Genomic DNA, 26,607 nt, shown 5'->3' on the forward strand with positions numbered 1-26,607 from the left:
AAGTTTTAAATAAAATTAACATTTACATAGCACTTTAAGATTTGTGAATCATTTATTTCATTTAGGTCCCAAAACAGTTTTATCAGGTAGATGGCATTTTTATCCCATTTCACATTGGAAGAAACTGAGCCTGATAAAGGTAAAGTTACTTGGTCAAAATCACAAAGCCCCCAAACATCTGAAGCAGGATTCAAACTCAGATTTTTTTTTTTTTGGCTCCAAGACTGTTCTATTCATCGCATCACCTGGATACCTTCTCTTTAAAGAGAGCTAATGATCTTAGTAGCGTCATGGAGAAGGCTGGCTTTGGACTCAGAACTAGGTTCTTTCTGCCCATGTCATATACTAGAGATGTGGCCATGGCAAATCATTTAAGCTTTTATGCCTTTGGCCATGACACTGAAGTTTCTGGTGGATTGCTGATCTGCATTGATAGAGGGAGTTTTCCCATTGGGAATTTTTGATGAAATCACTGGTCCAGATTAAACCTACTCCCCTCAGAAAAATTCCTTCATACTAAGTGCTTTGTAAGCCTTCAGACTCCCTAAAATAGACATTTTTGATGGGGTAATAATAGTAGTAACATCAGTAGCAGCAGCAGCAGCAATAGTAGTAGTAGTAGTAGTAGTAGTAGTAGTAGTAGTAGTAGTAGTAGTAATATAGTAGTAACATAGTAGCAACAGTAGAATAGTAACAGCAACAGCAGTAGCAACAGCAGTACTATAATAGTAATAGTAGTAACATAGTAGCAGCAGTAGAATAGTAACAGCAGAAGCAGCAACAGCAACAGTAGCCGCAGCAGTAGCAGTAGTGATGGTAGATATACCTTTGCCACTGACTAGCTTGTTGAATATAATTCCTTTGAGAGTAAAGATTGCTTTCTTCTTTGTCCTTGTATCCTGGGTGCCTGGAACAAAGAAAATGCTTAAAAATGCTAGTTTTTTGATTAATTCTAGTTGATTATACCAAGGGAGATTTACAAATTGGAAGGGACTTGTACACCTCCTTTATTTTATAATGAGGAACCTTGGAGACCCTTGACTTGACCAAAGTCACACTGGTGGTAGGTGTTAGAGGTAAAGTTTGAGCCCAGGTCCTTTCTGGGTTTGATGTTTCTCATTTGTAAAATGATATTTGTATGTGTGTGTGTGTGTGTGTGTGTGTTTTCAGGTAGAGGTATGAAATAGTAAGTGTTTAACAAGAACATTTCTGAAGGCTCTCCCAGTTTTAAAACTCAGGAGTCTTTCATAATCTTTGGTTTCTGACCTGACCCAAACCATCCGCCCACTTTGGCCCAGAGTGAGACTGTGGTTGGCTGCTGAGCTGGGAGCTTGGCAAATCTCAGATATAGTAACCATTCTTCCTGAGATGGAGACAAGCTAGATGAGTTTTTAATTGCAGAGCTAAGATTAGGAAGCAATCTACATTTTAAAACATGATTAATAAAAGTCTAAAAGTGTAAGATGTATTAGAGTTTGAATTTAAAATGAGCTAGGATGTGAGAGTGAGGTGTCACACCTTGGGGAGCCTGATGGGGAAAAAAGAGGGTTTTTTTCAGGGGGTTGGATGACCTCAGAGAGGGATAGGGACTCGTTGTTGCTGGGAGCTTGCCAGAGTAAGTACAATTGGGGCTGATTGGTTAGAGCATTTTTTATAATAGCAGTATCTTTATGGAAGGATCTGCTTTGGCTCTGTGCTCCATCAGTGATGCTTTGCCTCCATTCTAGTCTGTTGTTCCTGTCTTAGACTTGGGAAGGCTTTTCCACAAAAGTCAGTAAATGCTTAAAGCAATAGAGTTTCATTATAGCAAGTTTTAATTCGTATAAATGAAAGTTTAAGGCTTAACATGAGATGGACAGGGATGATTCCTTTCAATGAGTATTTATTAGGCATTTACTATGTGTGCTAGGCAATGTTACATAGTGGTTAGAGATTAGTCACAGAATCAGGAAACTTGGTTCAAGTACTGACTTTGAGATAAACAGTTGTGTTAAGCTAGGACAAGTCACAGGTAGCAGAACAGGTGATCATTTGCATTGGTACAAGGAATTTCCACAGTGGAACATCCGCAGGTCTTAGAATGGATCTTTAGAGACTCTGCATTTTACAGATGAAGTAGCTAAAACTCAAGGAGGAGGACTTGCTCACCCAACATCACACAAATAGTAAGAGCTGGCATTCAGGTCAGGTCCTCTGGATTTAGATATTGTTCTTTTCCAGTGTTCTGCCATATCTCTGCTCATCATAAAATGTCATAGCTAGAAGGGGATTTAAGGGATGCTAATCTAAAGTTTACATTTTTTCAGTGAAAGAAACAGGCTCAGAGAAGTTCAACTCAGTGGCAGATCTGGCTGTAGAGGCCCACACACATCTATCTGTACATAGACATATGTATCCCACCAACTATTCTTGGAACAGGTTGTGAAGATCATGTTCGTGTTCCACTTCAGTGAGGAGTTCGGTCAGCTTGGGAGTATCCAGATTTTGAAGGAGAATTGGTCTTTGTATTGCCATTAGCAAAAAAAAAAAAAATTAGCCTTTTCTTTATTGCCTTATTTACATCTGAGAAGTGGATGTGTTCTATCATCCTTGAGCTTTGTTCTAGGTTTTGTGGAGGAAAGTAAGCATTACCAGAGAAAGGCAGTCATGTTAAATCTGCCTGCTTTTTTGTACACAACATTTGAAAGCTTTGTTGGACCAAGGATGCTACTGGCCAGGCCATTTGGTAAGGATACAAGTCCCAGAGCTAGAGAGAAGGCAAAGATAGCCTAAAAATAGATATGGTGATGGGAAGTAAGAATATCAGTACTTTCAAATTCCATGATTTCATTTTTGCAGGTACTTTGGTCCTAACACAGATCTGTGTCTTTAGCAGATCATCTTCATGAAGTGTTATGGCCAAAAAAAAAAATAATTTCATTCTCTTGTGGTCAACCTTGTGGTGAGGAGGAGAGTTTTAATAAAAAGTGTAACTGTCTCTTACATCTCTGATCTATGAATCTGTAGCCTCTTGTACTCATCTGCCATTAATCTGGAATGCTAAATTCCCAGAAATAGCTTGGGAAGGTTCTGTGGATTGAGAGGAACATTGGAGGATAGACTGTTTAAAAAACAAAACTCTCAACATTGTAGTACTGTCAAGAGTCAGGAAGACCAAATTGCTGCCCTCCTGGAGTTGATAGTCCAGAAGCGAGTTGAGTACATAATGTTCAAACAAGGTTATTTATTCAGAGATAATAATGTTTATGCAGGGATGTTTAGCCTGAAAAAGAGAGGAGATTAAATTGCTTTCAAATATTTGAAAATCTGAAATGTACAAGGTTTTGCAAGGGTGAATGTTGAAAACTATCTTTGCATGTATTCTGAAAAATAAAAAGCTATTATTAAAAAGAAGAAAATCTGTCATGTGGAAGTAGGATGAGCTTTGTTCTATATGACCCCAGAAGAAATGAGTGGGAATTATAAAGAGGCATATTTAGACTTCATGTTGGGGGAAAAGAAGAGGAGCTTTCATTAGAACTGTCCAAAAGTAGAATGGGCTGACTCAGAAGGTCATAGATTTTCCCTCCATGCAGGTCTGTAAGCTAAATTCTAGCATATCCCTTCCCTTCTCAGGAATAGGAGGCCATTGCAATGGATATATTGAACTTGAGTAAAAAAGTTCATTTCCAGAGTTATGGTAGATCTTCCTCATGACTACCTACCTATTCCTAAGAGAAATTTTCTAACTCCATAATTTTCCACTGGACCTCCCAAGTTGAACCCACATTTCTAGACTGCTTGATTCAAATCTTCTGTGCACCCCAAGATAAAGAACTCCATATTGCCCACTGCAGAATTGTGTGGCAATAGCTCAGCTTACTCATTTATGTGGAACATGTATCCTCCCCTTTCCTTTCTTGGTAAGCTATGCCTCCCACATTGAATTTTTCCCAGCATTCAACCTGTATATCACGATCTCTCTTTAGTACCTTTAGCTCCCTGAGGGAGTTGGATCCTGCCCAATCTATTATTGTCCCCAAGAAGCTGCAAAGTTTTTAAGGAACAGATAGGGGTTGATGTCTGGCTGTGCACCTTTAACTTAAAATTTGGAGACTAGGATTTAGAGGCGAGTTCTATTGCCTGTTGAGCGTGAGAACAATTTCTTTTTAAGTTTTTGTATCTGTAGTATCTAGTACAGACCTGGGTATATATAGTAGGTGCTACATAAAAGCTTGTTGAACAAATGAATAAATAGCAATTGATGACACATTTACATGGTGCCTACAGTTTACAAAGTCCTTTTCTCATAACTTTAAAAGGTAAGTAGTTAAATTATTATTGTGTCTTATATCTTATTTCCCTTCACATTCTCTGTGGGCCAGGCAAACTTGCTTTTCTTCATACATGTCATTCCATTTCTTTTTGCCTTGACTTTGTCCAGGCTAGCCCTCTTGCTTGAAATGCATTCCCTCTTCTTCCTTTTTAGAATTCATAGTTTTTGAAAGACTCCATTTAAGTGACACTTTCTACATGAAACCTAGCCTAATATTTATTTCTCATATGCCTATATATGTAAATGTTGTCTCTTCTGATAGAATATAAGCTCTCTGAGGACAGGACTGTTTTGTTTTTTTTCTTTGTATCTCTATTACCTACCACAGTGCCTAACACATTATAGGTTTTCAAAGGAGTCTGGCTTGATACCCATTTTGCAGATATAGAAACCAGAATTATTCTTTTTGCTATGGATAATTTTTTTCTGGCCAAAGAGTCTTTGTTCCAAAGGTTCATCTTAACCCCAAAGTAATGCCTCCCAAAACATTGCCCACTATGAATGCAAAGGTAAATCTGAACATGTGAAGATAATAAATAGCCATGCTTTATCTTTCTCTTTTAGCAGGAGTTCAGACCTGCCCATGTATAATATTTGTGCCCCAGAATCACTAGAGGCTAAATACCCATGATTTCCATCTTTGTGGTCCAGGGAGGTGTTCATCAGGTAGTTATATTATTAATTTCCAACCCAGGTAAGGAGAAGTCTTGACACGTGGTCATGGGTTTGAATATTTAAGCAAGGTAGGAAGGGAGATTGTATACCAGCAGATTAGTACCTTGAGAGTTGGATTACATTGGACAGAGTCATTTTACTGACACTTTGAGTAGGACTTTTCTTCATATCCCCCTCCAGCTTTATCTCCCAGCTTCCCATGTCAGCCCTTCGGATTTGGCAGAACTGAGAAACTCTAGTTCTTAACCTGGCCTAAGGTGTGTCTCTATTTATCTCCCAATGGAGCTGTCTTTTCAGGCCACAGGATCAGCACATGTTGGCTTGAGTATTCAGTCAGAGAGCAATGGAAAGGGTCATGGTGGGTGTGAGCAGGTTGCAGTGCATTTCAGAGACTGACAAAGAAGTGGTAAATAATAGAGCTTGTAGGATCACAGAATTATAGATGACTAGAATCTTAGAATTCATCTAGTTCAACTCTCATGCAGGTGTCAGACCTGGAATTTGAACTCAGGTCTGCTAACTCCAAATACATTGTACTTTCCATTGTACCAAATATATGGAAAGTTACTCGTATTCAGATTTTGCTTGAGATCTATTGGATCTATAATTAGATTAGTGTTGTGTTTTAGGCTATCCTTTTTTTCGTGACTAATCATTCTCTCCTTCTCCTAACCTCCCCTTCCCAGCAATATCCTCCATTTGTCTCTACATGATGAAAGGCTCAACTCCAGTTCTCCAGTTCATCATTTTAATTAAATTTAACAAACATGTACTAGGTGCCTGTGTGCAAGGGATAGGACACTGGGCCCAGCACTGGGAATGATGGGAAGTTTAGATGGAACACAAACCCTAGTCCCTATTTCCTGATTCTTGTGTAGCTCCCAGTCTAGTAGAGGGGATAAAAGAGTGGGTAAGACCAGTATAGATAACTCTGATATAAATTAATTCATTAAACCTTTCCTTTAACCATTCTTCGGGAAACAGAACCCTTCCTCCTCTGAGCCTCTCCTGGAGTTTTGAACGTCCTTCTTCTTGGCACTAAACTCATCCAGCTTTGTGGTGTTCATTTTCATGAGACTGTGTCCTCCTTACCCATCTGTGGTTGTGCATAAGAATTTCAATTACATTTTACTCACTGACATTATTTATAGAACTTTTGCATTTCCCTTCATTCATCTTTCACCTTGAAACTGACACCATATTTTTAAAAAAATATATTTTCCCTGAATTTAATGAACATCAGAAGGAAAAGGATAACATTTATACATATGAAGTTGAACAGAAAAAGAAGATAGGTGAAAACACATATTTCCAGTTTGCTTCAAAAAATAGAAATACAACATGTACATTTCTTTTATTATATACTTTGCTTTAATGTTATTTTGTAAATTTTGGTTCTAAATTATTTCTCTCCTTTGAGAGAAGGCTTGGAATGAGAGAGAGAGTCCAATCTCCTTATTTTACAGATGAGGAAATTGAGGTCCAGTGATTAAGGGATTTAGAGTCACACAGTTAGGAATTTCAGGAATTGGACGCAGGTTCTCCTGACTCAAATGTGCTGCTGTAGCCTTTCATATCCCTATAATAGCTGCTTCCCCATAATTCTTCTCTGTGAAAAAAAAAAAAAATCACTTGTCAATTTAGGCTATGAATTGATTTCAACTTGAAATATAGATATTCTATGGTGCCTCAGGGAACTTCTTTATTGTGGATTCAATTATTGGAAATGGCCTGAAATTCATTTTTGAGAATTTTTTTTAAGCCTTGATTTCAATATTCATCTTATCAGATACAATTGAGGGAAGGATTAACATAGGAAGTTCTAAGCACAGGGAATTGCTTAATAGATATTGAAAATGAATGAAAAATACAAGATGGAAATGAAGAAACTGTATTTCCATCTTATATTTTTCCTTTGTAAGAATTCAGGTATTATTTATTTTTTAAAACAATTTTCATTGGTTTTTCCTTTTGGTACAATGGATACTACTCATCAATAAGGATCCTGACCCATCCCCTCCTCAACCCCATCCCCTGTGAACTTTCCCCACATTTCAGCCCAGTAGAGTAATAGTAGATATTATTCTATTTTGGTAGTTTTCTGATAGCAGAAAGGATGGATTGTGCTGTCATTTTCATGATTTAATACCAATATTGTTTATTTTCATTGACCTAAGTATTGTTGCAGTTGTGATGTCTTTATTTTTCTCATTGTTTTCTTAACTCTGTATTACTTTATATAGGTTTTCCTACTTTCTCTGAATTCTTCATAGGTGGTGAAATAATATTCCACTGCATTCATACATCACAATTGGCTCAGCTGTTCTCTTATCATTGGCTATATTTTATTTCCAGGTTTTTGTTGTAATAAATAATGCTGCTGTAAGTATTTTTGAACATATGAATATTTTCTTGCTTACATGGGCTTCCTTGAGGATATAATCACAGTAGTGAAATCTCTGAGTCAAGGGTATGGATGGGTTTAATAACTTTAACACAGGATTTAAAATTATTTTCTTAAATAGTTGGGCCAGTAGTTCCAGTAGCAGTGGATTTCTGCTTATCTTCCAAAGAGCCCTCTAACATTGAATTTTCTTTCTTTTTTTTTTTTTAAACAATATTAAGAGATGACACATCAGTATTGTCTTAAGTTGTGTTTATGTAGTTATTAATAATTTAAAACTCTTCTTTCAAATGTTTGTTGATATTTGCATTTTTTCCTTTAGAAAACTTTACATCCTTGGGGAATATATATTAATTGCATAAAACTGCATCAGTTCCCTAGAGATTTTGGATGTTAGACCTTTATCAGAGATATTTAATGCAAAGATATCCCCCTACTCTGCCCTTTTTCCACTCCTGCTTAGTCTGGTTGCAATCATTTTATTTTTGTAAACTTAAATTTTTTAAAAATATATAATTGAGATGATCTTTTTTGTCTTTTATAGTCTTTTCTATCTTAAATCAGGATACATTTTTCTTTTCCTCCCCAGTCTCAAAGTTGTGATTCTGGTATTCTCTTCTGGTATTTTATGATTCTATTTCTTATGTTTAGCTAGTTTATCCATTTGACATTTATTGTGCTATGTGGTGTCAGATGCTGTTCTAAGCTCATTTTTCACCAAACTTCTTCATGGTTTTCCTAGTAGATCTTACTGAGGAAAGAATCCATTCCCTAAATAATTGTTCTTGGATTTATCAAACACTACAATGTTATATTTCTTTCAATATCTTATTTAATTTATTCCATTCATTTACTTCTTTTTTTATTCAATAGAGATAGTTTTGGCAATCAGCGATATAGAATGTAATGTGAAATTTCATATCTTTAAATCCTCTGTATTCCTACTTTCTCATATATTTAATTTTTTCCAATTACATATAAAATTATTAAACACTAATTTTTAAAAATTTTGAGCTCCAAATTTTCTCTTTCGTTCCTTCCCTTTCCTCTCCCTTCATTGAGAAGGCAAACACTTTGTTATAAGTTATACACATGCAGTCATATAAAACATATTTCCATATTAGTCATGGAAAGCACAAACCAAAAAAAGAAAGTAAAAATTTGAGAAAGTTTAAAAAAAGTATGTTTCAATCTGCATTCAGACTCCATCAGTTCTTTCTTTGGAAGTGGTTAGCATTTTTCATGCCTTTATAAATTCTCAAAAAACTATTTTATAGACTAAGGCTGTTGTGTAATAATTCCCAAATTCCCAAATCACATCATTTGGGAATAGCTAGTTTTTGGTCCTGGACAAAACGGTCCATTACACATGGTACTGACCATCCACTGTACCATGTTACTTCTCAACTGCCATCGAAGAAAACAAAGCCAAAAAACTCCAACCTCTCCAAAAATTTCATACTTCCTATGTTTAGAATAGTGCAATGTAACATAAGGTTAATAAAGGTTTGTGAATTATTGATTAAATTACCCAATCTGTAAAATGGGAGAAGGCGGATTAGCTGGGCTCAAAAGATCCTTCTAGTTCTGACATTCTGTGGCCACATATTGCTAGTGCTTTCCCACTGAGATCACCTTCTGTTTACACTATATCTGTCTTGTCTGTACAGATTGTTTCTTGACTTTCTCCTTGATTAGAATGAAAGCAAGAGGTATAATTTTTATTCTTTCCAATGTAAGCCTAGCATTTAGCACAGTACTTGGTACACGGCCAACCCTTAAAAATGCTTGTTGGCTAAGTGTTGATTGATTGGACCTTTTCTTCTGCCTCTGTAAGACTATGAGCTTCCCTAGAATCAAGTCTTGTATGTTTTGGTCTCCCCCTTTCTGAGCCCAAGCCAGGCCCTTGCACGTTGTAGGTTTTTGATGAATGTTTGATAGAAGGACGAAGGAGTAAGTGAAGTGCTGACATGCAAAACCCCATTGGAGACTGTTTTCGGACGTTTCACCCTCATTTCAGTTGGTTCAACAGATGCTTTCCTAGAAGAAGCTACTAACCATATGTTAGATGTGGGGCCAGATGAAGCTTTGATACCAAACACCAAGAATGTAGGAGATCTTCTGGGAATTTAATATGCATTACTTTATGTTTTGTCTTTTACGCAAAGATTTTCTTTGTTCAAACAAATATGTATAAAGAATTTATGCAGGGCACATGGTCATGCATATTGATTGCAGAAAATCTGTTAATAATCTGTGTCTCTTCAAGGTTTGTGTTTCTGTTGGAAAAACAAATGTGAAACTGAATGCATTCAGGGAGGCTCCATGTTGCTCACTGTTGGGGGAAAGAGGGTGCTTTCCATCTTTATTAAGAGTCATTTGCTGCCATATTCAGGGATGTTGGCATAGATCTCTGTGGAGGCAGAAAGACAGGAAGGAGAAGGAAGGAAGAAAAGAGAAGGAAGAAACAGATATTAAGTGCCTATTACATGCCGTTTTCAGTTATCTCTGACTCTGCATGACCCCCTTTGTGATTTTCTTTGCAAAGATTCTGGAGTGGTTTGCCATTTCCTTCTGCAGTTCCTTTTATGGATGAGGAAACTGAGGCACTCAGAGTTAAGTGACTGACCTGGGGTCACACAGCTAATAAATATCTAAGGCCAGATTTGAACTTGGGTCTTCTTTTTTATTTAATGATTTAAAAAAATTTATTTCCTCTTAATTACATGTAAAAATAATTTTTAGTTTTCTTTTTTTAAAAAACAAATTTTGAATTCCAAAATCTCTCTCTTCCTTTTTTCCCTGTCATGGAGATGGTAAACAATCAAAAGTAGATTATACATGTACAATCATGTAAAACATATTTCTGTATTAGTTGTTTTATGGAAAAAAAATATGAGAAAGAAAGAAGGAAGGAAAGAAAAAAAGAAGTGAGAAAGAAAGAAAAAAGAGAGAGGGAGGAAGGAAAGAAGGAAGGAAGGAAGGGATGGAGGAAGGAAAGAAAGGAGGAAGGAAGACAATGACAGAAAAAAAAGAAAAGAAGAAAGAAAGGAAGGGGAAAGGAAGGGAAGGATGGAGGGAGGGAGGAAGAAGAAAGAAAGAAAAAGAAAGAAGAGAAAATTAATATGATTTGGTTTGCATTCAGACTATCATGGACTCTGGTTTGACACCAGATCCCAGCATGCTCTCTGCTGCACAGCCCAGTTGCCATGCAATGTTATATGGCATGATGTGGTATGGTATGAAGTCTCATGTAAATCACTCCTGCCTCAGGATACAACCACGCTTCTCTCTCTACCTTCTGCTAGCTCAGTGAAATCACCTCCTTTAGAATAAGGACTGTTTTCCAGGCCCCTAGTATATTGCAAGTATGTCATTTGGGAGGGGGAAACTCGGTAGCCCTTGTCAGCATTAATTAGTGGCAAGCATAGAATGAGGCTCTGAGCGACAGGCTTGTTTTGATGGAGACAGGGTCAGGATGGTAGGGAGCTGCTGGGTAGCAGCCCGTGGCAAGGTGGGGATGGGAGCCACAAAGGTGTGAGTCATTTGAGACTGGGTGACAGCAAGAGGACGATGCCTGAAATGACCTCTGCTTGGGGCTGGCTTCTTTCATACTTATTTAAGTGGAGCAGAGGGAAGAGGGTTAGATTTGGATCATATTCTGCTCTTGTCACTTAGTGCCGGTAAGGATGTCACTTCAGTTCCCTGGACTCAGTTTCTTTATCTGCAATATGAGAGACTGGCACCTTCTAGATCTCTGAGCTGCACTCACTGGGGACACATAGCCTCTGTGACTTTACATATATTGTCTCATTTGATCATCCTAACCAGCTCCTTAGTTTCCTTGTTAATTGTGGGTTACCTGAAAATTACCTTCTACCTCTAAATCTGTGATCCATGAATCCTGAGTAGTATTAATTGGGTACATGCTGAATGAACCCAACTTTTCTTGTCTGTAACATAAAAACTATATCATTTCTACTACTAATGATAATTAATTTTTTTTTTTTTTTTTTTTTTTTTTGCTCAGGCAATTGGGGTTAAGTGACTTGCCCAGGGTCACACAGCCAGGAAGTATTAAGTGTCTGAAGCCAGATTTGAACTCAGGTTTTCCTGACTTCGGGGCTGGTGCTCTATCCACTGCACCACTACTGTCCCTGCATGTTATTGTTAATATGTACTATTGAGATCATGACATTGTCTGTCTTTAACTTTAATTAAAATATTTGCATTTAGAAACTGGCAAAGTGTTTACCTGGGGCCGCGCTGACTATGGTCAACTTGGGACAAAAGTAGATGGCCAAGAGGGAAGTACAGGAGAGCATGAAGAACTCCTGTCCTGCACAAGAACACCGGCCACCACGCCTTCTTCCCTTCCTTGCTTAGAAGGAGTGACTGAGGTAAGAAATAAACTTTTTTTTTTTTTTTTTTTTTTTTTTAATGAATTTTCATTTAATATATTCTTAAAGCTCCTGAAAGGAGTGTCTTGGCCATTTAGAGGTATGGTGATGAGGTTTGGTCCATAGGCCAGGCTGTGGGGAGTCAGTGCTATACTCAGAGTTGATATATGGCAGATTGAATCTTTTCTCTTTTTCCTTGGGTTTATTCTTTTGCTTTTCTGGATGTGAAGTTTTGTCTTCTGTAAAATACTGTGAGAGAGTTGACCTAGATGGTCTTTGAGATATTTCCCAGGACTGATGGCCTTTGATTCCAGGTCTTTCTTTTTGTTTCTCTTTGGCAGCCTTGTTATTTCAATCTTTCACATTTCCCCATGGAAAGGAGACTGCCTTGTTCCATTGCTTCCTCTCTGATTACTTTAATTTTTCTATTTCTGGGTAGCCTATTGCTTTTCCCTTGGATTGTGTTCTGTTAGTAAGCTTTGTTTTACTCCTGCCTTAACAAAACACACACACACACACACACACACACACACACACACACACACACACACACACACACACACACAATGTTCAACTAGTGATAGGGCAGGCTGTAACTCTGAGTTCAAGGTGGCTTTAATGGAGTGACTCAATCTGTATTCCAAGCCTGTTGAAAAAATTAATAAGCCAGCAATCTTTCTGCAATTATCATCAGACTAATTACAATTCTTTTCCTACTTAGAAGGTTTTCTCACCCAGGAGGCCTGACCTGGCTCATCTCTGGCTTATGTAGGACACGTATCTTTCTGCCTCACCAACTGTACCAATCCAGGCCTTTCAATCTCTTTTTCTTTTCCTCTTTGTACCTTTCTCTTTTCTTCTCCTCTTCTTCTTAGTCCATCTTTCTCCTTATATTATTTAGACCAGAGTAAGCCCGGGATTCTAAGCCTTTTTTGAGTGTATCCGAGTCTTAGTAAAGTTCATGGACTCCTCAGAATAATATTTTTAAATATATAAAATAAGATGCACAAGTTCACCAAGGAAATTTATATTGAAATACAGTTATCAAAATATTTTTAAAAAAAGATTCATGGATCCCAGGCTAAGTACCATTGGAGGAAGGAGATCTTTTTTTAAAATGAAGAAAAAAAAAATTACTACTTTTATATTTGATATGTAACAACTTCTTCCATTCTCCTTCTCTCTTCTACCCCTTCCTCCTATATTTACAAAAGACAATTAAATGATACTGAGTGATTTTGGCTATGTATATTATTTGTTCACTTAGCACATTGCCTGTAGCACAGTAGGTAGTTTATAAATGGTTGTTGGCTGGTTGACACTTTTCTGCTTTTGTAGTTAATTAATTGTTAATATAAAAGGAGACTGTATCCTTTAATTTGGATAAGATGTACCAGGATTGTTTTCTTTGACGTAAGTTGGTCACTTTGTTCATATTCTCTCTAAGTTATTGTGGTCATTGTGAATATTTTTCTTTTGGTTCTACTTTTTTCACTCTGCATAATTTTATAAAAGTCTTCTGTTTTTTTTTTTTTTTTAAATTCTTCACATTTGCCATTCTTTACAGTGCAGTGATTATTCATTGAATACATATAGTACAGTTTTTTCAGTCCTTTCACAATTGTTGGGCACGTATTTTGTTTCCAGATTTTTGCGATTGCAAATTGTGCGTCTATAGATATTTTTGTAGATAGAAAGCTTTTTCTTGCTGTCAGCAATTTGAAATATAGTCACAGTAATGGGTCAAAGAATGTAGGGAAAAATGGGAACTTTCTTGCATAATTACAAGGTTTTATCCTTCCAGAACAGCTGGACCAATTTACAGCTCCACTAGAAGTGAATTAGTGTGCCTGACTTTGCTTAGCCTCTCCAACAATGAGTTTTACCGTCTTTGCTAATTTGATGGGTGTGAAATGATAGTAATGATGATAACCAGCACCAGTACCACAACCTGATATTTACATGAGGCTCTAAATTTTGCAAAGCATTTACATATATTGATTCAATCATGAGATAACTTCCCAACTTTCCTAGCATTTCTTGTCAAATGGAGTTCTTTCCTCAGTAGTTTATAGTCTTAAGATTTGTATAATTCTGGGTTTTTGTGCATGCTTTTTTCCTTTTTTAATCTACTTTTCATTTTTTTATCCAATGCTATTTAATTTTTGTTTTTACACTGGAGAAGGAAATGTCAAACCACTCTTATGTCTTTGTCAAGAAAACACCATGGACAATATTGACTTGATATAGTCCTCAGAATCACAAAGGGTTGGACATGACTAACTGGCTGAACAATGTATAATTTTTATAATTACGTCTCTAAAATATAGTTTGAGATTCTCTAACAATATGCCCCTTTCCTTCTTACTTTTATCTATTGTGCTTCTGATAATTGAAAGGTCCCCATATGAATTTTGTTATTATTTTTGCTTAATTCTAAAAGCAGAATAATTTGATAGATATAGAAAGACATCTGTAGAATAGTGTAGGTAGTCTTATCATTTTTACTCTACTCCTTTGGCCTGGCCATGGATGTAAGAGTTTTCTCCAATTATTTAACTTTTTAATTCTATAAACATTGTTACATGAATATAGAATTTGCATGTGTATGTTTGTATATGTATGCATATGGGTGTACTGGTATATTTTTGGTAATAATACATTCTGTTGTTACTTTTAAGGTACATTTTCTTTCCTAGCTCTTATTAGATTTTGTTAGTAATATGCAGAATGTCTAATACTTCTGTGGATTTATTTTAATCTATTAACTTTTTTTGTTCATTCTCTGGAGTTCCCCAAATACCCCTAAATATTATCTTTAAATAAAGATAGTCTTGCTTTCTTTCCCCCCATTGATTTTCCCTTGATTTTCTTGTTTTATTGCTATAGCTAGCATTTCTAGAACTCTGTCAAATAACAGTGTGGACTGTGAGCATCTTTGCTTCATTCCAGTCGTAATGGGAATGCTTCTAGTGTTTCTTCATTACAAACAATGCTTGCCTTTGGTTTTAGATAGATTTTTTGGGTCATATTAAGAAAGAATCTTTTTATTCCTATGATTTTTAAATTTTTGCCATTAGTAAATACTGTATTTTATTGAACATTTTTCTGCTTATTGATATATTCATGAGGTTTTTATTATTTTTATTATTTACAGGGTTAATTATATCACTTGCTTTTCTAATATTGAACTGGTCTGGGGAGAAATCCAACATAGTTATAATGAATAATTTTTCAAGATACTTCTGCAGACTCTATGTTAATATTTTATTTAATACTCTTTATATCAATCTTCTTTAAATATGTTTTGTAATTACTAAAAATGTTTTAGGTAGACTGATCACATAGTAAGAATGAGGAATAATCAATAGAATCTGCATGGTATGGTTGGTATCTTTACCATGACAAGAGATCTAGAGATAGTCTACCTTTGTTGAATGGATTCTCTAGAGAAGATTTATAGGAGAAAATGGACAAGACAAGAGTATGCATAGAATAAAAAGATTTGACAGGACTGAAATCTATATTATTACATCAAAGAAATCATAGCTCATTAAAAGTTTCAAAATATTAATTAGTGTTATTGATGTATAGGTTTTTTCCTTTGATTTTTTTGTTGTTGTTGCTTCTCTCTCTCTGGTTTGTATGACAGAACCATATTGATCTCAATGAAGAAGTTTGGTAAAGTGCTTTTTCTCCAATTTTATGATTTTTAAATATAGTATCAGAATTATTTGCTCTTTAAACATTGATAGAATTTCATCTGGACTGGGAATTTATTTTTCTTTTCAGAGTTCATTTATATCTTGTTTAGTATCTCATTTTAAGATTTTTTTCTTTAGGTTAGATTTTCTATTTCCTGTTTTGTTAATTTGAGAATTTTATATTTTGGTAAGTTTTCATTTAATTTGTTTTCAGATTTGTTAATATGCAATTGGGTTTTGTAATTCTTATAATTTTCTTTGTTTCTCTTTATTCATTGTGTTTTTCATTTCTTGTAAATTTTTCCTTTCACTTTTACCTTTGAAATTCAGTTTTTTCTCTTTTTGAAAAAATAAAACTAGCTAATGATTGATTTGCTCTATGCCTCATAATATTTTAGAATATTATAGAAGTGATACTAGATCCTCAAAGACTTTTTTTCACCTTTCTACCCTATTCAACTATTGTCTCAGCTCCTCTCCTTTGTCCTAACTTCTCTCTTCCTCCTCCTCTTCCCACTCCTCCCCCTCCTTTTCTTCCTTCCACTCCTCCCCCTCCTTCTCCTCCTTTTCCTCTCCTCCTCCTTCTTTTCTTTCTTCCCTAAACTTCTTGATATCTTCACTAAATATTTTACTTTGCTTAATATCTTTACACTGTCTGATCTCTGTTCAAACTCTTTCTGTCATGCTTCCATCTCTATTAGTCTACTGAAACTTCTCTCAAAAGTCACAGTGACTTCCTAATCAAAAGATGACCTTTTATTTAGTATTCATCCTTAATTTTTTCTATAGCATTTGATCTTTTTGAACAGCTCTTCCTTCTACATATCTTCTCTATTTCTCTCATGATGGGAGTTTTTCTTCTCTCTCTAATCACTCTCTTACTGACCTTCTAAAGGGATGTTTCTTATCATGTGATTTAATTCTTCTCTTCTCTCTTTACATACTCATTGGGAATCCCTTCAATTCTATTTTTGCATGGTCAGTTTCAAAAATTGATAATTGTTCTTTTGATATGCAGACTTATATCTCCAAATGCCTACCACGTACTTCTGTCTGGATTTTCCATTGAAACATCTAATTCTCATTCAACATGATCAATACTAAACCCATTATCTTTCTTCCAAAGGATTAGATCCTCCCCTTGGACTTCACTTTTTTGTTTATTGAACCACTATTTACCCTGGCTCTCATGTTTGTCAATTTGGGATTATCTTTAACTACTCTAACTTCTCAATCTAAATAATTGTCAATTCAATTTTGTTAATTTAATCTCTGGAATATTTCTTATAGCCATGTTCTTCTCACCACTCTCATTGCCACCATACTAATAATATAGATCTTTCATCTGCTACCTGCCTAGATCAATGCACTTGTCTCCAAATAGTTATTTCAGTCGTCACATATTTTAAATCTATACTTTGGATCATAAATATAGACCTGGAAAGAACCTTGGAGGTTCCTAAGCCTTGCCTCTATATTTTACAGATGAGGAAACTGAGGCTTAGGGAGATCAAGTGATCAGGGTTACACAGCCAGGAAGTGTTCAAGGCAGAATTTGAATTGAGCACTTTTTTCCCCAATGCATTACATCACCCCTCTCAGTCTGTTTCCAGAATAATCTTTCTTGAGTATACATCTGTTTATGACTCTCCTTGGTTCAAAAACCTTAATGGCCTCCAAGGCCCTCCAAACATTTCCAACTTTATTTCATATTATTCTTCTCTACATATTCTATGCAGTAGACAATTGCAGTAAGCCTTTTTTCTCAATCATATTTATGCCTCTGCACCTTTCTTCATAATGCTTTCCATCCCTATATACTTCTTGTCTAACCTTTAAAATCTAAATGAAAAGTCACATCTTTCAGGAAAGCTTTTATGGGCTTCCTTTAGTTAAAATAACCTTCCTCCTCTTTTAGGAGTCAGCCTTTTTCCCTCAAAGTGTCTACATTCTATTGGGAGTTATAACTTGTAAACAAATAAGTAAATACAATATAATTCAAGGAGGAAGGGAGAGGGAAGATTACTCTTGGGAAGAATAGGAAAGACTTAGCTTCTTAAAGCATCATTCAGTGTATAGTGGCTTAAGTCAACTCTGCTAGGATGAGTAACGAGAAAGGTAATTTCACTATTCAGAATCACTAGGTAACACTAGCAGAGGAGCACATCAGGCTCCTAGGATGTTATTTCTGAAAGAAAACTAGCACTTGGATATTGTGTAAAGAAACTATTAATGAGCTTGGCAGTTTCCAGAGCTGCCGTCTCTTAGAGTGTTCAGAAAGACTGTGGTTTACTGAATGACCTTGCTATATTTAACACATTGCTCATTTTAAGTTTGTCTTAAGACCGTGGGATTTCAGTGCCCTAAATAACAAGAAAATCTGCCACCAGCAATCAGCTGAGTCCGGGGGGATTTAGGATTTCATACAACCAAAGTTTCCCTTAAACTCTAGGGTAAGTAATCAGTAGCTTTTGAAGAGTTCATGTTAACAAGCAAATTTGTCAGAGACCAGATGCCCCCAGAAAAGGCAGGACCATTGGCTGATGGTAATCAGCTTTTTTTTTTTGAAAAGTTCATCAGAGCTGAGTAGTGATTTTCACTCAAAGGTCATTGGAAAAATAAGTTAATTTTAAAGTCCTAGGAGCTGTTTAGAAAATTCAGCAGGATTTTCTTGAATAGCCTGGGACATCTGTGCTGTAACCACTACAAGAGAGGGAGAAAAACAGCCTAAAAATAAACACAAAGCATCCAGTGGGTCTAGAATCAGAGAATTTCAAATAAGAAGGGATCCCATCCAACCTGTACAGGAGCCAGGACTCCTATGCCATGCCCCGCCTCCAAGTGGTCTTTTAACTTATGCTTAAAGACATCCAGTGATGAAGAGCCCATTACCTCCTGTGGTAGCCCATTCCACTTTAGGATAGCTCTAATTGCTGCAAATTTTCCCCTTATTTTTAGCAAAAAATTTCCTCTCTGTCACTTCTTCCTGTTGTTCCTATTTTTGCTCTCTGGGGCTAGATGCAGCAGGACTAAGCCTTTTTTTCTATGATACCCCTGTAAAATACTTCAAAATTGTGATCATGTCCCACCCTTGCCCCTTCCAAATCACATTTATTCTGCACGCTATACACCATCCATGGCCACTTTCTTTAGCAGCTCTCCAGGGAATAACAGTATCAATATTTCCAGAAAAGGTTCAATAGGGAAGGGGAAGATTAGACAGCATATGACTGTCTGAGTTTATCATGGAAGCTTAGATTCAGACCTGGAAAGGACCCCAGAGGTCATCAAATCATATCTGTCCATATACAGATAAGGGAATCAAAATCCAGAGTTGATTTGCTCAGTCACACAGTAGCTCAGCCTGGGATCAAGCTTGGGTCCTAGAATGTCAAATGCTGTGCCCTTTCCATTATACTTAATACTGTGATTTCTTGTTTTCCTTGTCCAATTACAAAAGTTCTTTTCAAAAGCAACAACTGTGAAAAGATCACATTTGAGAGAATTTGTGGAAAGGATTTATACAGATTTTTTGGTTGTCTTCTGGACTCTCACATCCCTTTTTGTCCAAGGACAAGATAACGATACGTATTAATTATCAGGGTTTACAGGAGTAATTTTAACCTTCACTTTTACCTTCATTCTCACTGTCATTGTGCCTTGAAGCCTAAAAGCTAAGTCATCACTTTAGAGAAAAGAAATGACACCTTTTTGGCCCATGAATTTATGGTCTTTAGAAAGGGGAATTGGCAGAGCCATAACTAGGGTTGAACAATAGGACTTCTCCCCATAGCACCAAAATTTACAGAGGTTCTAATAGCACTTTAAGGGTTTTTTTTGGCTTTTGTTTTTTTGTTTTGTTTTGTTTTTAGTTTTTGTTTTTTTAGGAGCATAGAACAGCCAAGCTTAGAAATAAAATTAATAAGAATAAATCATCAAAATGGGAAGTATTTATAGGGTGGCTTCTTCCCCCTGATCATATTTCAGATGAGTTTCTGCTCAATCCAATCTCTATTTCTCCCTTTTTTTCAGCCTCTCCAGCAGTAATCTCTCTATGTCCTGGGGTCTCTGCCACTACTCTCTCTCAAAATAATTGAGGGATCAACTTTCACCCTTCTAAAGCCAAGCACAAATCTAGATATTGGGGAAAATCTACTTTAATTAGGGTAGTGAGTAATCTCACTATCTTGGCTAGAGGATGCTGACAGTGCCTGATATCAGGATATATGGGCCTGAACTCACTGAAAAACCTTGCCCATAGCATCACTGTTAGCAAAATAGGATTATGAAAGTATATCCAGAATTATTAAAGATAATTCACCAATATGAGAGAAAATATATCCTAGGAGGTGCTGAGCCCAGAGCAGGGAAAGGACTAGAAGTCCTTACCCTGGAGGAAGATGTGAAAGCCAAAATATTAACATGTGTTGTGTTGGTGAAATGAGCTAGGGTGCCAGCTTAAGAGTCTGAAAGACTCATCTGCCTCAGTTCAAATCTGGCCGCAGGTACTTTTCAGCTGGAAAAGTCACTTCACCCTTTTCCCTCAGTTTCCTCATCTGTAAAATGAGCTGGAGTAGGAAAATGAAGTGGAGCAAACCACCCTAGTGTTTTGCCAAGAAAACCCCAAATGGGGTCATGAAGAGTCAGATATGACTGGACAAATGTGTTGGTGTCCACATTTTGTCCCTTTCATCTAATAATGCGCTTTTTTTTTTTTCTATTCTAAGATTTCTGATTCTTTAGATGCTTGTATCCTCGCTTTATTTAGGAATTTAGTCATTAGGTATCCTATAGAAGAGAATAGAATCAGCAGGTTCTTGACATAATCTTCTCAGGCAGTAACCTCTTTTGGAAATTTCATATTGAGAAGTTGTCCTGAATTTCTGCTCTGGCTGCCAACAGCTAACAGTGTAACTGGAGTGAGAGATCATGGGAACAAAGATAAAGAGTGAGAATGCCATTTAATTCAATCTCTTCCTTTTGCAAATAAGGAACTGAGACTGGGGAGATAAGTAACATTCCCAATGTCACACAAGTAGTAAATGTCAAAGATAGAATTTGAACTCAGATCTTTTGATTTCATAGTTAAGTACTCTTTTTTTTTCTTTTTAAATTATTACATTTTTTCCCCAGATAGGACTTGTGTTCTATATACACAATTAAATGAATATCATGAGGATAAAAGAAGATATGAACCTTGAGCTAGAAGAGATAATTTACCTACCTCATTTTATAGATATGATTATGTATAGGTATAAATATGGTTAACAGTGATGCTTAAAGACAAGGTCTGAGATCTAGAGAGGCTTAATTATTTGCCTCAGGTCACCCAGGTGGCTTTTACAACTTCTTCCTAATATTTAAATGTTGGTCTTCTGGCTGATTGGATAAGAAATACATTCATAATGATGCCAAGTTCCACAGCATATGATCCAATGCCATTTTTCAGATGATAATTTCTTATATAAAATTCAGCAGACATATACTGAGTACCTTTTATGGCTGAGCACTATGTTGGACACTGGAGAATATGGATAAATTTAGGTTCCTACCCTCAAGGAGCTTACATTCTTTCTTTTTCTCCATTAGTATTTTTTTCAAATACATATAAAGATAATTTTAAACATTTATTTTTGTAAGACTTTGTATTCCAAATTTTTCTTCCTCCCTCCCTCAAGCCCCCTTCTCTAAGATAGCAAGTAATCTGATATAGGTTAAATATGTGCAATCCTTTTAAACATATTTCCATATTTGTCATATGCAAGAAAAATCAGACCAAAATAGAAAAAAAGAAAACCACAAAAAAGGTGAAAATACTATGCTTCAATCCATATTTGGTCTCCATACTTCTCTCTCTCTATGCAGATGGCATTTTCCATCCCAAGTCTATTGGAATTGCCTTGAATCACAGCCTTATTGAGCAGAGCCAAGTCCATTACAGTTGATCATCACATAATCTTGTTCTTACTATGTACAATGTTCTCCTGGTTCTGAAGGAGCTTACTTTCTAAAGGAGTGATAAGACTTGAACACAAATAACCACAGTACAAAGGCCATTTGAAGTAAGTGCAGTAAAAGGCTTGGGAAAAAAATTTAATTCCACAGATCCAATCTTATTCATTAATAGAGGAGCTATATGTGGCTCGGCAACAGAACTTGGTATTTTAGTGGACCAAAAGCCCAGTGAGTCAGCAATGTGAGATGGCAGCAATAAGGCTAAAGTGTCTTAGGCTGCATTAATTGAAGAAGTTTTAACCCTTTCCTCTGTGGTGGTCCAGAACACACCTAGAGAATTGTGTTTACTCATAGGCACCACATTTTAGGAATTATATTGATAAGAATGGAGTGGAACTGGAGGTGGATAAAAGATGCTGACTAGAGTGGATGTGATGATAAATAGGGATTAGTTGAAGAAAATGAAGGCATTTACTCTGGAGAAAAGATTTGCTGGGGGGCATGAGAGCTATCTTCTGTCATTTAGGAGAAGAGTTAGATGTGCCCTACCAGGTCCCAGAAAGTAGGAACAACGGGTGGAAGCAGGTTTAGGGTCAATGTGAGGAAAAGCAGCTAACAGCATGAGGAATCCAAAAGTGGAGAGGACTACCTTAAGAGGCAGTAACTTCCGTTGATGGAAGTCTTCAAGCATGGGGATACTATAAGCGAGGATTCTTGCCCAGCAATGTCTCTGATATCCCTTCCATCTCTGAGATTCTGTGTTGTATAAAGAATAGGAATAAGTGATATTAAAGGAAGGATAAAATACTGGCTATGGGTGCCAAGGAAACCTTCATGGAAAAGATGGCATTTAACCTTAGACAATGGCTACCATAGGATTAGAATAAATCATATATGTCAAGATGTACGTTTTTTAAAAAAAATATCATAGTCAGAATTTTTCTTCAATATTTTCTGGAATCTCACTGATTCCAAGCGCCTTCCTTTTGCTCTGTTTGATCTGTTTTCCAAATACATCCCTTTTATTTACATTATATCCCAGTGTTCCAGGTATATGTTTTTTTCAGAGTCTTTTAACTTTTCAGTTGTATCCTCTGTCATCTTATCCCCTAACCTGCCAATTCTACTTAGCTGGATTTCTTTTCATGTTTTCTGTGCTGATTTCCAAAGTTCTGTCATCATCTTGTCCCAAAGATTCTTTGGATGCAGAAAGTCAAGATGAAAATAACAGGCAAAGATGAGAATTTAAAATAACCCGTAACGGTCTGATGAGAGAAATGGTGTGAATGTGAAATCTGAAGTGTACAGTAAATTTGGCCATCCATCTGTGAAAACCTACAATGAAAGGTGGTAGTGTGTCCCACCCCCTAAATGTGGATGGTTGCCAAGGCCCTGTTCTGAATGCGCTCTTCTTCTCATTACACTGTCTCAATGATTTTATCAGCTATCATGGGATCAAGTATTATTAATGCTATGCACATGCTCATAGTAAGTGTATAAACCCAGCCCTCATCTATCTCCAGAGCTCTAGTCCTGTATTGCCAGCTGCCTCTTAGACATCTCAATTATATTTGTACTTAAAGCTCTTCATAGTCTGACTCCAATCTACCTTTGCAGATGTATTGCATATTACTTTGCACCATACCATCAAAGTGGTCCATTTGTTATTCTCTAAACTTAGCATTCCATCTTTCATTTCTTTGGCTTTGTGTAGACTGTTCATTCCCAAGTGCCTGGAAAGCAGTCTTCCTCACTTCTTTCTTATCAGAACTAAATCTATGCCCTTCTTCTATAGGAAGTCTTTCCTTTTCATTAGTTATTAGTTGCCCTTTCCTGTCTGATCAACTTAATCCTGTGTATATTTATTGGTTTACATAATATAGCCCCCATCCAACTAAAATGTAAGCTCCTTGAAGGCAGAGACTTTTTGGGCTGCTAATGGTATTGCCTTTATGTCTCCAGCACCAAGTAGAGTGATTTTTCCATACCAAACACTTAATAAACATTTGGATTGTATTGGGTTCAAGCTTTTGGGTTTTCTTATACCATAGAGTTAAGGTTGGTAAACAGAGAGTATTATTTCCTTTTGCTACGTTGGAAAGAACACCATATTTGGAGTCAGAGATGCTGAGTTCAAATCTCACTAACTTTGTGATCTTTAGTAAGCATGCTAGATTAGAGCACCTGGATTCAATTCCTGATTTTACTCACTGCAGTTTTGAGCAATGCACTTGACCTTTCTGGTTCTGTATCTATAAAATGAAGGAATTAGATGACCTCTAAGTTCCTTTCCCATTCTATGATTCGAAGTTTGGGCCTCAGTTTCCTCATTTTTAAGATGAGAGGGTTGGATAACATGAGGTCCCTTGCAGCTCCAAGTCTGTGATCCTGTGAATTTTCTTGACATCCTGTGACTTTGCCCAAGGGCAACTGGCAAGTTAGTGGTGGAACCACTGGAATAAATATATAATGAAGAGGCAAATCTATGAAGGGACAGAACTACGTAGTAAATGTATAAATACTGGACAAAATGAAATGTTTCTATCTGGGGAGATGTGGGGGGTTGATGGTGGCGATGGCGATGACCCATCTCCAGCATTTACAAAATGACTATTTGGAAATACACTCCCAATGCTTAGATTTCCACTGATGTCACAGGGGAACTGCAGGCAGCGATGGAAGAAAACAGGGTGATCTTCTCAGGGACAGAAGTTGTTGTGGCAATCGATTATTAAGATTATTGCTGTTCAGCTGGATGAGCAAGGTAAAGAAAGGACAAAACAGACTGGAAGGGGAAATGAAACCTCATCACGGTTCCAGTTTTAGTTTATTCTGATGTCTCTCCCACTCCTCTTTCTGGAAAAGGAAAACAGCCTAGATTTACTTCACTTATTTATTTATTTATTAAACTAGTATTTTATTTTTCCAAATACATGCAAAGATAGTTTTCAATATTTACTTTTGCAAAACCTTGTGTTCCAAATTTTTCTCCCTTTCTTCCCCTCCCCGCCCCAGACAGCAACTAATCCGATATAGGTTAATAGGGTTATTTTAAAAAAGAAAAAAAAGATGTATTAAGTCTCTTTTTTATGTGTCTGTCATTTCCCAATGGCTTCCCATATTCTCCAACTGAACCCATTCTTGTAACCTTGTAACAAGAACATACATACATATACACACATATACATATATATACTTCTGTATGTGTAATATACATATATGTGTATGTAAATATATATACACACACACACATTATGTTGATTTGTTTTGCTTGAATATACTTATGCATTCAAGCAAAATCTCTCTCTTTGTCTCTCTTTCTTTCTCTATCTACATTCAAGCAAAGTAATTCAGCACAATGGCCATGTCCTAAAATGTAGACATCCCACCTTTAGAGTCCACCACTTATTTGCTTAGTGTAGGGAAGCCTGCTTTGCCATTCCTCCTCTGAAATCACAATTGATCATTGTCTGCATTGGTTAGAGTTCTGGAGTCCTTCGTGTCCCTTTCCTTTACAGTCATAGTTCGGAATCCATAAGATCATAAATAGAGGGAAGCCTTGGAGTAGAAGCAGTCAGTATGGAAATTGTTCTTCTGATTTGCTTACTTCATTCTCCATTTGTTCATTTGAATCTTCTCAGTTTCTCTGACTTTTCTATAATTTGTTATTTCTAATGGTCAGTCAGTGCTCAGCAAAGCATTTTTGCTCAGGGAAGAATGCTTCAGCAGAATGTAAACTCCATGAAGATAGGGACAGTTTTGTCTTTGTCTTCATATCCCCAGTGTCCAGCACAGTGACTGGCATGTAATAGGTGCTCAGTATATATTTAATAAGTCAAATAGAAAGGTTTAATTTTGACAAATATTTACATGTGTAAATATCCCCCAAATGAGTTAGAACCATTTGAAAATTTTGGATTAAGTCTTAAATCCATACATATAACCCATGTATTCTTTGTTGAAGTGATCAGTGCACTGCCATCAGCTAGCTTTTGTAAAGTGCCTACTGTGTGTCAGGTATTGTGTTAGATACTAAGATTACAAAGAAAGTCAAAACACAGCCCTTCTTCTCAAAAAGCTTATAGTCTAAGGTATAAGTTTTATAGTCTAAGGGTGGGGAGAGACAAGATGCAAGCAATCATGTACAAATAAGATGCAGACAAGATAAATTGGAGGTGGTCTGGGAAAGGCTTCTTGCCAAAAATGGGATTTAGCTGAGATCTGAAGGAAGCCAAGGAAGTTAGGGGTAATGAGGAGGCAGAGAATTCCACGTATGGAAGAAGTGAAAATGCGTCAATTCTGGGAAAGGAATAGCAAGGAGTACAGTGTCACTGTGTTGCAGGATCCATAGGGTATGTAAACAGAAACAAATTTAATAATAATTTAATAAGTCAGTAAACAGTTGTTTTACTGTACCTTGGATATCATTTCCAGTGATTTTAGGTAGAATTGCACTGATTGTCTCATTTTCACCATTAACTGTATTCTCTATCATCACCAGCCAGTACTTATTGAGTACTCAGTGTACTGGGAACTCCAAGATGGGGTGATAAAAAATAGAAAGGACATCAAGTCCTTGCCTTAATGCTGTCCAAAGGTAATGTGACAGGGAACATAAATTCAAGAGGGGTGAGTTTATATATGCGAGAGGCAAAAGGGGCGTACTAGATGAACTGCTAGACTTAGAATCAGGAAGACCTTAATCCAGATCCTACTTCTTCTTCTTTTTTTTTTTTTTAATTTTATGTAACATGTAAAATGTATGGGATTGCCTGTCATCTAGGGGAGGGAGTAGAGGGTGGGAGGGGAAAATTTGGGAAAATGAATACAAGGGATAATGTTATAAAAAAATTACTCATGCATATATACTGTCAAAAAATGTATAATTATAAAATTAACTTAAAAAATAATAAAAAAGAAAGAGGAATTCTACCAAGTTTTATAAAGACAATTAATGTCAATATCACACAAATAAATTCCTGCCAAAATGAGAAAAAAATAAATTTTATGTTAAAAAAAAATAACATTTAAAAAAATATTTTAGTTTCAAATTTTCTCCCTCCCCTCATCTTGAGAAGGCAAACAAGTTGTTATCAATTATACATTGAAGTTATACAAAATATACATTATTCATGTTGCAAAATAAAGCAGAAA

The 26,607-nt window shown here is 36.3% G+C and overlaps 1 protein-coding gene across 2 annotated transcripts in view; it reads left to right on the top strand.

The window, feature by feature from the left end:
- Window positions 1–26,607, top strand: part of SERGEF (secretion regulating guanine nucleotide exchange factor) — a 224,612-nt gene that overhangs the window by 33,172 nt on the left and 164,833 nt on the right. For both annotated transcript variants that reach the window (XM_074275230.1, XM_074275232.1), the window contains exon 9: window positions 11,631–11,794. In XM_074275230.1, the coding sequence (XP_074131331.1) occupies window positions 11,631–11,794 (164 nt within the window). The remainder of the gene's footprint in view (window positions 1–11,630; window positions 11,795–26,607) is intronic.

The sequence above is a fragment of the Sminthopsis crassicaudata genome, chromosome 6 (assembly GCF_048593235.1).
Source record: "Sminthopsis crassicaudata isolate SCR6 chromosome 6, ASM4859323v1, whole genome shotgun sequence".
NCBI lineage: Eukaryota > Metazoa > Chordata > Mammalia > Dasyuromorphia > Dasyuridae > Sminthopsis > Sminthopsis crassicaudata.